The sequence below is a fragment of the Castor canadensis genome, chromosome 6, assembly GCF_047511655.1.
Source record: "Castor canadensis chromosome 6, mCasCan1.hap1v2, whole genome shotgun sequence".
Taxonomy (NCBI): domain Eukaryota; kingdom Metazoa; phylum Chordata; class Mammalia; order Rodentia; family Castoridae; genus Castor; species Castor canadensis.
The window spans coordinates 4,059,799-4,076,752 of record NC_133391.1 but is presented as its reverse complement, the minus strand read 5'-3'; the positions used below and the strand labels follow the sequence as shown (position 1 = coordinate 4,076,752).

The window sequence follows — 16,954 nt, the reverse complement described above, 5'->3', positions numbered from 1 at the left end:
GAGTGACTCAAGTGGTAGAGCACCTGCCTAGCAAGCATGAGGCCCTGAGTTCAACCCCAGTGACACCAAAAAAAAATATATATATATATATTAAAAGAATACAGTATTTCATTCTCTGGGAGAAAAAATAAAAATTTTTCAGCGCTCAAGTATTAACTTTTGAGATAGGAACTTAAAGTCATTTCCTGGAGTTCTTTCTTGATTGGAAAGGACATGCACTTGCCTTAGTCACTAATGCAATAAAATGAATAAAATATTTGTTTTTTGGAGTTTTTTTTGGATGCCACTGAGGTTTGAATTCAGAACCTCAGGCTTTCTAGGTAGGTGGTCTACCACTTAAGCCAGTCCTGTTTTTCTGTTTTGTGTGTGTGTGTGTGTGTGTGTGTGTGTGTGTGTGTGTGTGTGTGTGTGTTGGGTTTTTTCAAGATAGTGTCTCTTGAACTATTTGCCCTGGGCAGGCCTTGAACCTTGACCCTCCGGATCGCTGCCTCCCACATAGCTGGGATTATAGACATGAGCACCAGCGTCCAGCTAAATATTTCTAAGTAACTGGTCACCACTACCTGCTTCTGCCCGAACACAGAGCCGATGTTTTCCTTCATGCTGGAGCTTCCACTTGTGCAGACCACAGGCTGCCGCTTCCCTTGCCCAAGCTGATTGGTGCAACTTACACGGATGCCTGCTGAAATGACACAGTATGCCTGTAAGACCTGGACCATTTTGGCATACTCCTGTTTAAAAAACACAAAAATAAGGCTATTACTTTAATCTTAAAGGAATTACATGACTCAAGTTACAACATCCAATTCAAAGTTCTCATATCGCCTCAAAAATAAGGAAAGAATTACTGACAGAAGAATATATGAAGAAGCATCTCCCGGGCAGGTGTGGTGATGCACGTCTGTAATCTCAGCACTCAGGAGGCTGACAAGGGAGGACTGTGAATTCAAGGCAGGCCTGGCTACATAGTGAGACTCTGTCTTAAAAAACCAAAAGGGCAGGCTGGTGGAGTGGCTCAAGCAGTAAGCATGTCTGCCTAGCAAGCATGAGGCTGAGTTCAAACCCCAGTGCCACCAAAAAAAAAAAAAGAAGTTAAGTTTTTGATGAGGTAACACAAACAAAGCACTCTTAAAAAGTTCAGGAGGGGATGTAACTCAGTGGCAGAGCATATGTGTACCATATGTGAGGGCCTGGGTTAAATCTCCAGTACCAAAGAAAAGAAGAAAATCACCTGAAGAGTAAACATGTTCCTTACATGACTCATGTTCCTTACACGGCTGAAACTTCTGAAGAGTGGGACTGCAAATTTTCCATACCTTTTTAATATTCCTTTGAAATTCCTTATGGCGCACAGGCAGCGTGTAAAATAACTGCTGCACACTGACTGTCGTTCCTTTGGGTCGAGGGTAGGGGGTTTTCTGGACAATTTTCCCATTGTGATCAAACACAAGCCGGGTCCCAACCTTTGCAGATGTGTGGCAGGTAGAAATAGTTACATCACTGTAAAAGAAAGCCAGGCGTGGCGTCTCCAGTTAGAAACTCACAAGGGATGGACACAATACTCTTTCTCCAATTTTCCTTTCTTCCAGAACTTTTTTTTTTTTTTTTTTGGGTGGGACTGGGGTTTGAAGTCAGGGCTTCACACTTGCAACACAGGCATACTATCATTTGAGCCACACCTCCAGTCCATTTATTATTTTGGAGATGGAGGTCTCACAAACTATCTTCCCAGGTTGGTCTCAAGCCCCCATCCTCCCAATCTCAGCCTCCCAAGTAGCTAGGATACAGGGGTGAGCCACGGGTGCCCAGTTCTCAAAACTCTCTTACCAAGGTGCTGGTGCTCTGAGATAATCAAGAGGGTTTTCAGTGGGTGTGAGTCATCCTAAAGTGTAAGCTTTGGCCCTAAAAGACTGTGCAGCAGATAGTTCTGCAAATGCTTTGTTTCCATGAAATCACTGTTAGCTTTTTAGTTTCAACTCCAAAACAAAAGACCTCAAAATTTATTCATTCACAAATAAGGACTTATTTCTCAGTTTTTTTACTACTGTCCTAACAAATATTTTTAAAAAGATCCAAGAGCTGTTATAATTTAAATGCATAATTATACAAATTTAGCATCTGAGTCAAGTGCCAATGACTCACACCTGTAAAACTGGGAGAACTGAGGCTCAAGGGCAGCCTGGGCAGAAAGTTAGTAGAAACCCCATCTCAAGCAATAGCTGAGCACAGTGGCGGGAGCCTGTCATCCCAGTTATGCAGGAAGTATAACAGGAGGATGGTGGTCCAGGCCAGTCCCGGCATAAATGTGAAGATCCTATCTCCAAATCCCAAAAACTAAACCAAAAAAGGCTGGGGTTCAAGTGGAAGAGTGCCTGCCTAGGAAGAGTGAGGCCCTGAGTTCAAAAGCCTAGGACTTCAAAAAAACAAAAATCAGAACTTACACTATAGAGATTTGATTAAATCTTTTCCTTAAACACTGAAAATAAATTAAAATCATAGTATGTAGAATTTATTGTCTATATGTTACTTTTTATTTATTTATTTATTTATTTTTGGCAGTACCTTGGATTTGAACTCAGGGCCTGACGCTTGCTAGGCAGGCAGGCTACCACTTGAACCATTTGGCCAGACCTTTTTTTTGGCTTTTTTTGTGGTGTTGGGAATCAAACCTCACACATGCTAGGCAAATGCTCTACCACTGAGCTATACCCCAGCCTGCTTTAAAGGGGTAACTTTTTTTACAATACTATTTGCCTCACTTCCTCCTCACACTTCACAAGTGTTAACATTTTGATGGGCAATAAAAGAGAAGTCCAAAGTCAGAGGTTAAGATATTCCAGCAGAAAAGTACAAGCAATAATGACTCTAATTAGAATTTTCAGTTTTCAGAGGGGTTTTTATAAAGGGTCAAGTTAATGGGATTAAAATAACAGATCACCTCAGTGCACAAAGTGAGCTCAGGGCTTCCCCCCGAAAGCCAAAGGTCTCAACCTGAGTGAGGTCAGCAAACTCCTGAATCTTAGACGTATGATGCTTCAGAGCTGAAAGACAGTGCAAAGGGAGGCCCAGGATGTCTCAAGATGTACACTATGAGTGCGTGCAATACTGACCCCAGGAAACAGTCTTCTGTTTCCTAAGACAGAGACTCAAAATCCTGAGACGCTGAGCCCAATTCTTTTATAAAGGAGCAGAAACTTTCAACTTACCTAAGCCTTCAAAGTTTTCTTCTTCTACTCCACATCCATTGTCTGAAACTTCAATCAAATCCACGCCATACTCTTTAAGCCTTAGATCTAAAAAGTTTAACGGATTTACTTCTCATACACTGGCCCATACTAAAAGCTTTGAGATCAACATTATTTGTTACATAAAATGCAAATGCAGGAGTCATAACTATACTTTTATTTAAATGTGCTTCTGTTTGCCTGTACATTTTACTTATATTTGAGGTGCTGGGGATTGAACCCAGGGCCTTGCATAGGCTAAGTAAGTACTCTACCACTGAGTTACATCCCCAGCCCTGTGTGTTTTACTTTTATAAACTCCTTCTGAGGTATTTACAAACCTGGATTAAAAAGGTTTTTGTTTCTTTGAAAAGGAATAACTTTAACATAGCCATTAAAGAGAACAGAATCAGACTTCCTGGATATTAGGAAATAGGTTCTTTGGGCCTCAATTTCCTCATCTGTCAGTTATTCTGCATATTAAATGAGATATTCCATGTAGAATTCTGGTCGATTTTTTTTTTGGTGGGGCAGAGGTTCGAACTCAGGGCTTTGCACTTGCAAAGCAAGTGATGTACTACTTGAGCCACACCTCCAGTCCTCCATGTATAATTTTTAACATGATGCCTGCCTGGCACACAGTAAAAGTTAACTGGTGCTATTATTATTATTATTATTATTATTATTATTACTACTATCTCACTAAGTAGTAGGCACATAGTAAATGCTAGCTTTAAAATAATGATTGATTGAAACACCAACACTTGATTATGTTATTATACTAACACGTTTCTTAAATACATCATAAATGGGTTATTTCTTGTGGTTTAAATTTTCCCCAAACTTACCAATGCTGGTGGCACCAGCATCCACACTATTTTCTACCAACTCCTTCACAGCAGTGCTTAGACTTAGTACCACCTGGCCCGAGCAAATCTGATGGACTGACTTCCCATCGATAGGTCTGATGGCCTTCGCAAGCTCTGTGCTGAAAAAAGATCAGTTACAAGAAAGAAAGCAGGCATTCAGACAAAGCAAGTACTGGACTTCCATCCTCATTTTAGATATGGAAAGTGATTCATTTGTTATGAGAGGGTCTAATCCATTTCCTTTATTATGTGAAGATACCCATTTAGTATACTCACAATTGTAAATGCTGTTCTTCAGTCTTTAAAAATGTCACAACTAATTCTGAATACATACATAATCTAATTAGCCATAGGTCTACATGAAGAAAATGTGCTGTAACCCTCAAGCTACAGGTGAATGATCTTGTTGGGGGGGCGGTGTTGAGAATCTCCATATATATTGTGAGAATTAGCTTAGATGGGATCTTTTCTGTCAAAGGATTTCATCAGTAACCACCACTGTTAGAAATGTTAAATCTTACTACCTGGCTTCCCATATGCTTACTTCATGGACTCTGCTTTTTTTTTTTTTTTTTTTTAAGTTTTAGTATTCTATTTATTTATTTATTTTTTTTTTTTCATTTTTCTTTTATTATTCATGTGTGCATACAAGGCTTGGTTCATTTCTCCCCCCTGCCCCCACCCCCTCCCTTACCACCCACTCCGCCCCCTCCCGCTCCCCCCCTCAATACCCAGCAGAAACTATTTTGCCCTTATCTCTAATTTTGTTGTAGAGAGAGTAGAAGCAATAATAGGAAGGAACAAGGGGTTTTGCTGGTTGAGATAAGGATAGCTATACAGGGCATTGACTCACATTGATTTCCTGTGTGTGGGTGTTACCTTCTAGGTTAATTCTTTTTGATCTAACCTTTTCTCTAGTTCCTGGTCCCCTTTTCCTATTGGCCTCAGTTGCTTTAAGGTATCTGCTTTAGTTTCTCTGCGTTAAGGGCAACAAATGCTAGCTAGTTTTTTAGGTGTCTTACCTATCCTCACCCCTCCCTTGTGTGCTCTCGCTTTTATCATGTGCTCATAGTCCAATCCCCTTGTTGTGTTTGCCCTTGATCTAATGATGGACTCTGCTTAACTTGATGAAAGTTTTTATTAAGAACAAAGGGTTGTTATCCTCAGCTGGACAAAATTCCACTAGTTGTTCTGGTTCCAGAGCTGATAACTTAAACCAGGTATTGCTTCCCTGAGCTTTGAAACTTCTTTGTCTTCAAAGCCCTCTCTCCACATAGCCAACTGTGTAGACTGAACCCAAAACCTGCCCAATTCAGGAGAGGGGCAGCATTACATCACAGATAAAACCCCAGCTGACTCCCCACTGGGGGTGCTTGCTCTTTGTGGAGCATCCTTCTGCAGAAGTAAACTTTGCCTTGCCTGTTGACTTCTGAGTTGTGTCATCTCTCTCTCATGACAGCCCAACATCTTAAAGATACTTCTAACATATATATCCCAGGCTGACCCTGAACTCATACTCTTCCTGCCTCAGTCTCCCCGAAATGCGTGGATTACAGGTGTGCACCACCATGCCCCCACCAGGTCAATAATCTTTTACAACATGAAACTCTCTTTCAAAAAGTAAAAGCAACATTCCCCACACAATTTGAAAAACTAAGAGTATGGTGGGAAACACAGTGTTTACAACAAAATCACCTCAGAACCTGGGGGTACCAATTACATAATCACTACGTCCATAGTCCTTGAAACACTAATACAGATCCAAGCTGCCCACTGCTGCCTTGGTAAAAGCCCTCAAAGTTATTGAGACAGGGTCTCTCCATGTAGCCCAGCTGGTGCCCAAACTTGAGATCCTCCTGCCTCTTCCTCCCAAGTGCTGGGATTACAGGTGTGCACCACCATGCCTAGTTGCTCAGTTATCACTATACCCAGCTTTCAGAGTTTTGCAACATTCCTTTTTGTCTCCAATCCATTCTCTATGCTACCAACCAACCATTTCCAACATCACGAATCTGATCAAAAAAGCTTTAGGCTTAACAACTGACCAGTGCCCCAATGCCTACCCTATTACATGAAGTTTAAAATCTAGTCAAGGGCTGGAGTGTGGCTCCAGTGGTAGAGCAACTGTCTAGGAAGGACAAGACACTGAGTTCAAGCCCCAGTACCACCAAAAAAAATCTAGTTATGAGTGGACCCCAAATCTACTTTATTTTCTCATTCTCTACCATCCTCCCTTCATGGCTTGGGTCACAATAAGCAACTGTATCATGAAAGTGACAAGTTCTTTTAGCCACTGAGCTGTGTCTAACTAAGTCTCTGTGAGAACGTCTCCTTCCTCTTCTGGTCACGACTGCATACGTTCATTAATGCAGCAAATAAATCTTAATGCACGACATAATTAACAACCTGGGACACAGGCGGCCCCCTGGGACAGAGAGCATCTTCGGGCATTTCCACGACATCCAACACATGGTGGCCCCTCCATAAACGCTCACAACATAAGGAAAATGTCTTTGCTCTTCGTTCTACCTTGCAAACAATCTCATTTGCTTGTCCATAATGTCAAACGTAAATAGAAATGCTCTCTGAAAATTAGCTTTTTTTGGCCACACCTCAGACGACAGGTGCACCCGAGAGAGTTGGGGGTGGGGCGCCTCCTGTTGAAACAGATTGAGCGAATTTGCGTTGACGAATCTGACTCTGAACGCAACTGTGCTACACTGGATCCACGTCACTTACCAGCCGGAAATCAAACACGCAGAGACCCAGAAACATTACACTAAAAAATAATAACAAATCTGCGACTATGCAAAATTAGCGTGTGCCACGGACCCCGCCTCTCCAATTAAAGAGATAGACGCAAAAAGAAAAGAAAAAAGAAAAAAACTTCAAAAACTGAAAAGAAGAAAAAAGAAAAAAAAGAGACAGACACCAAATAAAAAGGAAATGAATTTCATGCTCCGTCAAGTTCAGAGCCTTGTGATGGCGCCGGGCAGGCCCTGCAGAGAACGAGCAAGCCCCAAAACCCCCAAGACACCGACCCCCGTCCCGGTCCGCAGCCCCAAGACGCCGAGAGGAGCTCGACCCCGGCCTCATGGCGCGCTGAGGACTCCGCTCGGATCTCTCGGCCACTTCCGGGCCTTTCCAGTGAGCTGGAACGCCGTGGAGCGCAGAGAACACGCCCCGAGGGGACACCGCGAGCACAGCTCACCTCGAGCACCCAGCCGGCTCCATGGACGCTGAACGTGACCCGTCTGGAGAGTTCCAGTCGCCCGCTCCGACAGGAGTCCGGTCTCTCTGCAGCCCATTGGGTACTTTTGACACAGAGCCCCGCCTCTTCCGGGCGGAGGGGCAAATGGAAACCAGACCTCCTTCTCGCTGATTGGCTATATTAAAGGTCGAGTTCGTGACGTCGAGAAGATCCGGGCCAATTACAGCGCACGGACGAAGTTTTTCCCTAACGCCAGTAGTAGAATCAGAAAGAGGGTGGCAGTAGTGCGTGGTGGTTTAGGACGGTTTCTGAGCGTTCGCCCGCCAGGTTTTGGTTTCCGTGATGCCGATGTACCAGGTGAAGCCCTATCATGGGGACGGCGCACCTCTGCGCGTAGAGCTTCCCACCTGCATGTACCGGCTTCCCAACGTGCACGGCCGGACTGGCAGCCCCGCGACCGACACAGGCCACGTGCAGGTAGGAGTGCGCGGTCCCCGCCCAGTGCGCAGGCGCTGCGGCCCGCCGTGCCCTGCCCCACCCCCACCCCGCCCAGTGCGCAGGCGCCTTGGTGGCCCTGGTCCGTGGGCCTGCCCCTGACCCCAGGGCGGTGGCCACCCGGTTCCGAGCAGCTGTGGAAACACGACCCGACTGCCAGCGCCACCCCACCCCGCCCCGGCCTGGTATACGGGCAGGCAGCGAGTCACCCTGAGTTTTATCTATTGAGAGATCTAGTCATCTTTAATTTCTTTTGTCATATGACTGTTTAAACATTATGAAATTGTACACCACAGAAAAGCGAATAACGCACAAATCATTTTGAAGATTTACAGAGCGAACCTTAGGGTCGCCACCTCCCAGGGTGGCACATTGTCAGCACCCCTCCCTCCCCACTTACTTTGCCCTCCAAAGATCTTGATTTTCATGGTAGTATGTCTTGCTTTTCTTTATTTTGCCACCTGTGTATCCCCAAACCAGGCAATCTTTTGTGTGTGTGACTTGGATTTGAACTCAGGGCTTCCTGCTTGCAAAAGAAGCATGCACTCTAACGCTTGAGCCACACCTCCAATCCATTTTACTCTGGTGGTTTTGGAGATGGGGGGGGGGTCTTTCGAACTGTTTGCCCAGGCTGGCCTTGAACTGAGATGATCTCAGCCTCCCAAGCAGATGGGATTACAGGTGTGAGCCACCAGTGCCCTGCCTAAACCATACGATCTTGATGTAATTGGGAACATACGTATGTGTTTTGTCTGGCTTTTTTGGGGGGGGGAAGTGACTGGAATTTGAACTCAGGGCTTCACGCTTGCAAAGCATGGCTTCTTTTGTGGACATGATTTCAAGTCATGTTTTTGGAACAACGAAGTGATCACGTTGATTGCTGTATACTGTTCCGCTGTGTGACGGTACCACCACCATTGTCCCTCCTGATGCTAACGGACACTGGGTATTTGCCCTTTTGTGCTGTGATGACTAATTCTGCAGTGAAGTCTTGTGCACTGCTGGCCTATGGTGTACACTAAGGAAAGGGATTGCAGGCCCAGTGGGCAGTCTGTCTTCCACTTTAACGGGATAAATTGTTTTCTGAGGCAGTTATCCAGTTTCACCTCTAATAATCCCAATGCTCCCATCCTGTGCCAAACTGGTGAGCGGATGCCAGCATCCTAATGCAGATATGCTAGTGTAATTTTTGCATTTTTCTGACTTCTGTTGGTTGCTATTTTTGATTTTTGGCAGTGATGGAGTTTGAACTCAGCACCCAGAACTTGCTAAGCAAGTGCTCTATCACTAGAGCCACTCTCCCAGCCCACACTTTTTGGACTTCTAAGTGAGCTAACGTCCTTTTTATGTTTCCTGGCCATTTTGGTTGGCTCTTTTGTAAGCACCTACTCAAACCTTTCACTTTTTTTTGTTGTTGTTTTTGAGACAAGATTTCACTGTGCGGCTCAGGCTGGCCACAGACTCCCAATCCTCCTGCCTCAGTCTCCCAAGTGCTGGGATTACAGGTGTGCACCACCACACCTGGCTTCTTTCACTCTTACGGAGTAAGAATACTTATCTGAGGTTTCCAGCAGGAAAAACATTTTATCTATTCCAACAGGAGATGGACATTGTTTCTGGTCAGCTTCCCCTTCACTTTGTCTTAATGGCATTCTGCCTGGATTGGAAGGGAGGTGGTTGGGTTAGTTTGAAACTCAATGACCTTAACAGTTGTCTCACTGCAGAGCTACAACAAAAACAGCAGCTATGGTTCAATGGTCCTTCAAGTACAGGCAGCCACAGTCCAATCCCACAGTCCCAGGAAACCAAAAAGAAAACCCTGAGTGGGGAGGAAGATCACCTCTTATTTGAGATCAAGTGGTTTTTTTTTAACTTCATTTAATTTGTATTAGCATACGTTGATAATATGAGTGGGACCATGTTTTGTTTTATATCTGCAGCCTTGCTTGCTTTGAGATTTGACCTCTGAACTTTTTTGTTTTGGGTAGTACTGGAAATTGAACTTGGGGCCTTGTGCTTGGCTCTACCACTGGAGCCATGCCACCAGCCTGAGCCACACCTTCAGCAAGTTTGTTTCAGTTTCATTTTTTAAAAAGGTCTCATGCTTTTGATCAGGGCCAGCCTTGGACCTCCAACCTCCCGAGTAGCTGGGATTACAACTGTGCACTACCACGCCCAGCTTAGTCTGTGAACTTCTGACTTTGAAGACACAATCCTGCTGTTGTAGTGATTCCTCTGGCAGGTGATAGCAACATGCGTGGGTAGATAGAGATCAAGTGTGTCCAGAGCAAATGAGAGCAACACAAAGAACTAGCTGCTTGTAAACTTATTTAAAATGAAACAAATGGATGCCAGTGGAACACTTGGCGCTGCTCAGATCAGGGGCCAGGTCAAGCTGCACTGGGCTGAGAAGTCACAGGCCACGTTACCGGTGCAGTTCTAGCCTCAGATACTCTTCAGTGTGTGTTGACTGAGTTTTGAATCTAGTAGTTGCTGCTTTGGACCTGGTGGGATAAGCACCCCACTGCCATTTGTGACATAAGTGAGATGGCACAGAGACTTCACAGCTACAGGCCTGTGCCGGGCATGGCGTTGCACATCTGTAATCCCAGCATGTGGGAAGATGAGGCAGGAGGGTCACAGGTTCCAGGCCATGGCCTGGTCTACACAGCACACCTTGTCTCTAAAACAAAGTGAAAGAGATAGGAAGGAGGGAGAGAGTGAGAGGGAAGAGAGAACATGAGAGAGATTGGAAGTGTCACTCTGGAGTATTCATCTCTGCCTGCCACTCATCGTGTATTCAAACTCTTTTCCAGTCAGCACTAAATTATTTAATTGGCATCCTTTATCCTTCTGTGTTCTGCCGAGAGGCCAGTAGACTTACATTTCTTTGCTATTTACTCTTAAGAGCCACAGTCTAGGAGAGGTAAGAAAGTGGCGATTAAGCCTGGCACAGAAAGGAGTTAGCTAGACAAGAGAAGAGGGAAGGGGCTTTGCAAATAAAAGAAACAGTATGTCATGAAACAAAAAAGGAAAAGCATGTGTAAAGGTCCTGTGGTAGGAGGGACTGTGTGTGGTTAGAGTGCAGAGGAGAGAACTATGTGGGATACAGTAGTCAGATGCCAAATCACACAGGAGTTCATTAAGCCATATCGAGGGTTTTGGTTTTGTTTTTGAGACAGGGCCTTGCTGGGTTGCCCAGGCTGGTCTTGAAGTCCTGGGCTCAAGCATTCATCCTGCCTCAGCCTCCCAGGTGGCTGGGACTATAGATGTACAACCTGCCCAGCATGGGGTTGAGCGTTTAGCCTGTGTGCTTAGCACTCTAGAGGTGGCAAGAAGATGTGAGTTTTTGAAAGTCTCTGGCTGGCATCTCTGAGGGGATAGGTTGGAGAGGGGACCAGAGTGGATACAAGGTGACCAGTTAGCAACTAGGCCAGGCGAAAAATGGCCTGGCTTTGAGCAGTAACCATGGAGACCCTTCAAAGCCAGTGGATTCCAGAAATACTTGGGAGCTTGACAGCGCTGGTGATAAATGAGCTGTGGAAGGACGTTAAGAACATCGAACTTGCCTGTACACAGATGTGAGCAAATACTCCACTCCAGTGTGTCCTAAGTTTTATAAGAAGCCTGGGTCACTGCCGGGTTGTGCTTGATGTTCTGCATTTTCCTCAAGGGTCATGTGTTTCTTCTCTCAGCTCAGGATGGATCACCTGTTGCACAGTGTGGCTTTGCTGGGAGGTTACTGATTAGGGCTTTTTAAAGTAAGCCATAGTTTGAGCTGGGAGTGGTGGCACATGCCTGTAATCCCAGCACACAGAAAGAAGATGCAGGAAGATCGAGAGTTCCAGGCCAGCGTGAGATACATAGAGACCCTGTCTCAAAAATAGGTTGGCAGTAACCAAAGTACATTGTAAGCATATGTGGAAATGTTCACAGTGAACCCCTGTACAACAAGTATTTCCTAATAAAAATGTTTCTTAAAAAATAGGTAAGTAGGTAGACATATGAAATCTGTAGTTTGAGACGTATTCATCAGCAAGTATTATTGGCTACTTACCTTGTGCCAGACAGTGGGCAGGAAGGATGGACAGATTCAGAGATGGAAGGATGTAAGTGCTCCATCTTCATGGAGTCATATGCTACAGAAGTGACTAGTTCTATGTGGTTCTCAGCTGCAGCAGTGCTAGTGCAGCCTTGAAAATGATTTGGGGACTTGATCACCTGTCCCCAGGGACTTGCTTCCAAGCCAGAGGAGACGCCTTCCAAACCTGCCTGGGCTCCCTCTCGCTCTCCATTTGTGTAAATAAATTGTTAAGTTGCATTGCCATTGTCCCTCCCCTTTTCTCTGATCATTTAAGGAAAGTATTTTAGTCTTTTATTAAATAAAGGATGCCAGACACATTGAGAGGCCGAGGCAGGAGGATCGCCTGAGCCCAGGATGGTTAGCACACCTGTAATCCTAGCACTTGGGAGGTTGAGTCAGGAGGATCATGATATTCAGCCTGGGCTACATAGTGAGACTCTGTCTCAAAAAAGAATAAATATTTTGGTTTACGTTCCTTTTTTTTTTTTTTTTTTTTTTTTTTGGTGGCACTGGGGTTTGAACTCAGGGCCTCACACTTACTAGGCAGGTGCTCTACCACTCGAGCCACTCCACCAGCCCTTTTTTGTGATGGGTTTTTTCAAGATAGGGTCTCTGAACTATTTGCCTGAGCTGGCTTCAAACCATGATTCTCCTGATCTCTGCCTCCTGAGTAGCTGGGATTACAGGCGTGAGGCACGGATGCCAGGCTTCACGCTCATTTTATACCTTCTCTCTTCTTACAACTGCAGCAGGAATCAGATAACCTCAAAATGACTTTTAGGCATGCTTTTTACCTATTGTAGAATGTTTGGGGATACATTTGTACAACCCATTGGACCAGAGGAAATACAACAACTGTTGCTTCATCATAATGTCCTTTAAAAGGTGGGAGGTTTGCTTTGCTGAGTCCTTGGGCAGAGTAAGCCAAGCAATCACATTTGGCCTGCCCTCCTGGATGTGTGAGATGACCACTGCGATCCTGGTTTTCTAGGACACCTGTGACCCATCTCTGCAGACTCTTGAGTCCCGCCAGGATGATATTTTAAAGCGTCTGTATGAGCTGAAGGCAGCAGTGGATGGCCTCTCCAAAATGATCCACACCCCAGATGCAGACCTGGATGTGACCAACACCCTGCAGGCAGACGAGCCTGCAGCTTTTACCACCAACTCACTGGATCTGAACTCAGTGCTGGGAAAGGTAGGCTCATTCTGAAAGCTGACAGATGTCATGGGTCTTTGTCAGTACTGTAAACTGTCCCTGTGTCACTCGCCTTGGCTTTCTAGTTCTTGTGATTGCACCTGCGCACAGACCAGATTTGCCAAGTGGTCCATGTGCAAAGAATGTCCTGTTTGTTACAGTATGGTACATATTTGAGATTGTGAAAGGATTTGTCCAAGACCTCCCTGCTACCACCCTCCTAGAGTTGATGGAGGGGTACAGCTTACATACCTAACAGTGGAAGGGGTTCTCGCTGTGTCTCCCCGAGAGCTCCGTTTTTGGTGGCCTCGGTGCCTGTGCTGGCGTATTCCTTCCCTGCTCACTCGTTCATCCTGTGCATGTTTTCATGCACTGAGGACTCAGGTGAGCCTTGACCAGGTCCCCATGGAGCCAGTCCTGTGGATGAGCAGGGAGCGTGTACAACTGGGACTGTGATTTCCTGGCATTTCGGCCAACCTGGCAGAGCATTCAGGACACGGGTGAGGAGGGCAGGCTGTGCACAGACGGCCAGGGAAGCTGGTCGTGACTTTTGCTTTCATTACTGAAGAGTGCCTACAAGTCTCGGCACTTCAGTCAGCACCTGCATTGCTGAATCTCCCCTTCCTTCATCGCCAGCTCTGGAGCCGAGACTGTCAAGGGGCTCATCATGAAACACCTTGATAAACACAAACTGATGCAGAAACTATGTCATGCCAGCTGCTCAGTGTTAGATTTGGTAGCTGAAGAATGTGTGTGTGTGTACACACAGATATATCTCAGAGGTAGAAGGGACAAAGAGAAATGTCACTCCTGACAAGGTGTCGTCTGGGTTTGACTACAGTAAAGCCCACTCTCTGTTTGTGGGGAGCCAACAATGGAGGCTCGGGACATGGGGCCAGCCCTCATTGCAGCTCTGTCCTTCCCAAGCTCAGTGACTCGAGTTTTCCCAGCTGCAAAGTGGGGTCACAATAGTACCCCTTTTCTTGGAGGAGGGGTGGCTCTGAGATTTGAACTCAGAGCCTCATGCTTGCTAGGCAGGTACTCTATCCCTTGAGCCATGCCACCAGCCCATAATAGTACCTTCTAACGGGAGTCCTGGATTCAATTAAATGACCCTGGTTATGCTCTTAGAGCACTGACACATTTGTGCACCCCAGATGCTCCTGCTGGCTCCATTGTTCTGATCTGTCCCCCCAGGATTTCGGGGCGCTGAAAGACATCGTCATCAATGCGAACCCAGCTTCCCCACCCCTGTCCCTGCTCGTGCTGCACCGGCTGCTGTGCGAGCACTACAGGGTCCTGTCCACCGTGCACATACACTCGTCAGTCAAGAGTGTGCCTGAGAACCTTCTCAAGTGCTTTGGGGAACAGACCAGAAAGCCATCCCGTCATGAGTACCAGCTGGGCTTCACTTTAATTTGGAAGGATGGTAAGTAGAGGCAGCGCAGGGACAGGACGTTGTGTGGCATACAGACTATGCGGGGTGGCTCTGGGACAGAGGAGGTGAGTCTGGCACAAGGATGCCCTCAGTGCTCGTGGGAGTCTAGGGTCTTAAGTGAGGCAGTTCCTGGTGACATTCTGAGGCCTTGCACAACCAGGCAAAGCATGAGTGAGTGGCTGTCACAGCCATCTGGCCTTCATCTTCAGAACTTTTCCCAGGCCGCTGACATTATTTTTTCCCAGGGTCCTCACGGGATGTCGGGATCATTTATTTGTTCAGCTCTCCTCCTGGGATTTACACAGCCATGAGTTAATGTCCTTGCAGTGATACCTCAACTGCCCCAGCGCCACCAGAGCACTTGAGGACAGAGGTCCTGGCTGGGACCTCTGTGATTTCTGATCCTCAGGTTCCAAATCCTTCAGCAACGGGTTGGAGTAGATGGACTGAAGTCCCTTCTAGCCTGAAAAATGTCCTACACAGATACCAGAAAGGGACAGTTGGTGGCTTTTCTAACATACACTGTGCGTTTAAACACTGCTGACATTGAGCTCGTGGTGGCCGAGGCATGCAGTGTTCTTGGAAGCACACTGCTCTGTTGGGGGCTTCCGCTTCCCACGCAGCACAAGCATCCCTCTGCGGGTGCCGCGCTACACGACACCACATGGCCTGTTTGTCCCTTTCAGTGCCCAAGACTCAGATGAAGTTCAGTGTCCAGACGATGTGCCCCATCGAAGGAGAAGGGAACATTGCACGGTTCCTGTTCTCTCTGTTTGGCCAGAAGCACAGTGCTGTCAACTCAACCCTCATAGACAGCTGGGTGGATGTCGCAATTTTTCAGCTGAAGGAGGGAAGCAGTAAAGAGAGAGCAGTCGTGTTCCGCTCCATGAACTCTGCTCTGGGCAAGAGCCCGTGGCTGGTCGGGAACGAGCTCACCGTGGCCGATGTGGTGCTGTGGTCCGTGCTGCAGCAGACAGCAGGCTGCGGGGCGGTGCCCGCCCATGTGCAGCGGTGGCTGAGGTCGTGCGAGAACCTGGTCCCTTTCAGCACGGCGCTCAAGCTGCTCGAGTGAACGCTGCAGCTGGCTTTAAGACTGGTGCTACTTCGTGCCTGCTGTCTATAAAGGGACTTTACTAGACTCGAAGTCACTTGTCAAGTGTCAATAAAAGCACCATGTAACTTACGGGTTTCATTTTATTTAAAATTGTGGCAAAATCACAAGACACCGTAACTGCCACCTACGTGGCATGCACTTTCTGATACAAAAATGGTACGTCCGATGGTTGTCTGGAGTCAAGGACCTCAGAGAGGAAAAGAGCCATGGGAAGTGGGGCAAAGGCAGAACCATATCTTACTTCTGCTCTGAAATCACGCCACAGCGCTAGGGCATGCTGTGGAATGAGGCAAGGTTGAAGGTGAGAGTGGAGAAGAGGTGGCTGGAGGTGGTGAGAAGCCTGTCTGAGAAGCTCAACTTCTCTTTTGGGCTGTATTGGAGTTTGAACTCATGGCTTCCTGACTGCTAGGCAGGCACTATACTGCCAAGAAGCAGAGCCACAAGTTTTGAGCCAAGTTTTGGAGTAGACAGGTGTCTCTCTGGTGACTGGCTCCGGGCAATGTCCGATGGGGACTGCCCTTCGGGCTTCAGCCTGCTAGACAGCTGAGACTCCAGCTGCTGGGCCTTCTGGAGTTGGACGAAAGTAGACAGAGTTTAGACAGTCACGGGGTGCCACGCTGTAGTTGAGAGCATGTTGGTAGTAAATTAAGTAGAGGAGAGAGAAGGAGAACAGGCTGAACAAAGAGTGGTTGGTCAGAAAGGAGCGATGTAGGGGCAGGCGGTGGGGCAGTTTTACATCCTTCACGGGCTGTACACACTTGCTGAACACAAGAATCATTCCACTTACCCCCTACTACAGACTGAAATCTGCATTGCAGTTGGCTGGTCTAAAAGTGAGTCCACCTTTGTGTCACTGATGCTGCCTAGTGAGGGAGGCAGGGAGGCCCTGCTTGTCACCCCTTGACCCCCTTGGCCTGAGACAGGAGGCTCAGCTGCTTCTTCAGTTCTTGGATTTCTTTTTCTTGCTCTATTATCTTCATCTGTAGGGTGAGATTAACCTGGGAAAAGAAAATTTAGGCTCCATTTAAACAGGGACTTCTCTTTCAAGTTCACAGGCAGTCCTCACATTGCAGTTTCCAGTTATCACCTGTCACCCAACTGCGTGGTCCAGGTGTCAAATTGTGTAACACTCCTCAGTCCCCAACACGACGTAAATGGCCACACACAGCACCTTACGATCAGAAGCCAATCACATCCTTCAGTCTGTCAGTGCGTCTGTGAGTTTACAACACAGCTATGCTGCCTCCATGTCGTCCAGTGAAGAACCATGTGACATTTTTAACATTTTTTTGGTGGGGGTGGGGGGGGCGGCTGGACCTGG

At 46.6% G+C, this 16,954-nt stretch overlaps 3 protein-coding genes across 10 annotated transcripts in view; 1 reads left to right on the top strand and 2 right to left on the bottom strand.

The window, feature by feature from the left end:
• Positions 1-7,513, bottom strand: part of Pms2 (PMS1 homolog 2, mismatch repair system component) — a 28,529-nt gene extending 21,016 nt beyond the window's left edge. Inside the window, exons 1-6 of one of the 6 annotated variants that reach the window (XM_074075514.1) lie at positions 7,305-7,513; positions 4,073-4,207; positions 3,207-3,293; positions 2,939-3,041; positions 1,317-1,500; positions 564-731 (exon numbers count right to left, since the gene is read on the bottom strand). In XM_074075514.1, the coding sequence (XP_073931615.1) occupies positions 564-731; positions 1,317-1,500; positions 2,939-3,041; positions 3,207-3,293; positions 4,073-4,207; positions 7,305-7,401 (774 nt within the window). In that variant the 5' untranslated portion in view covers positions 7,402-7,513. The other 5 variants (XM_020173871.2, XM_074075515.1, XM_074075516.1 and 2 more) reach the window with 5 other exon arrangements.
• Positions 7,514-7,541: 28 nt separating this feature from the next.
• On the top strand, positions 7,542-15,702 carry Aimp2 (aminoacyl tRNA synthetase complex interacting multifunctional protein 2). Its single transcript, XM_020173885.2, has 4 exons — positions 7,542-7,781; positions 12,875-13,081; positions 14,279-14,510; positions 15,206-15,702. Exons 1-4 carry the CDS (start codon positions 7,647-7,649, stop codon positions 15,589-15,591), a joined length of 960 nt encoding a protein of 319 aa, XP_020029474.1. The 5' UTR covers positions 7,542-7,646; the 3' UTR covers positions 15,592-15,702.
• Eif2ak1 (eukaryotic translation initiation factor 2 alpha kinase 1) overlaps positions 15,696-16,954 on the bottom strand; it is a 32,812-nt gene continuing 31,553 nt past the window's right edge. For all 3 annotated transcript variants that reach the window (XM_074075519.1, XM_074075518.1, XM_074075521.1), the window contains exon 15: positions 15,696-16,631. In XM_074075519.1, the coding sequence (XP_073931620.1) occupies positions 16,527-16,631 (105 nt within the window). In that variant the 3' untranslated portion in view covers positions 15,696-16,526. The remainder of the gene's footprint in view (positions 16,632-16,954) is intronic.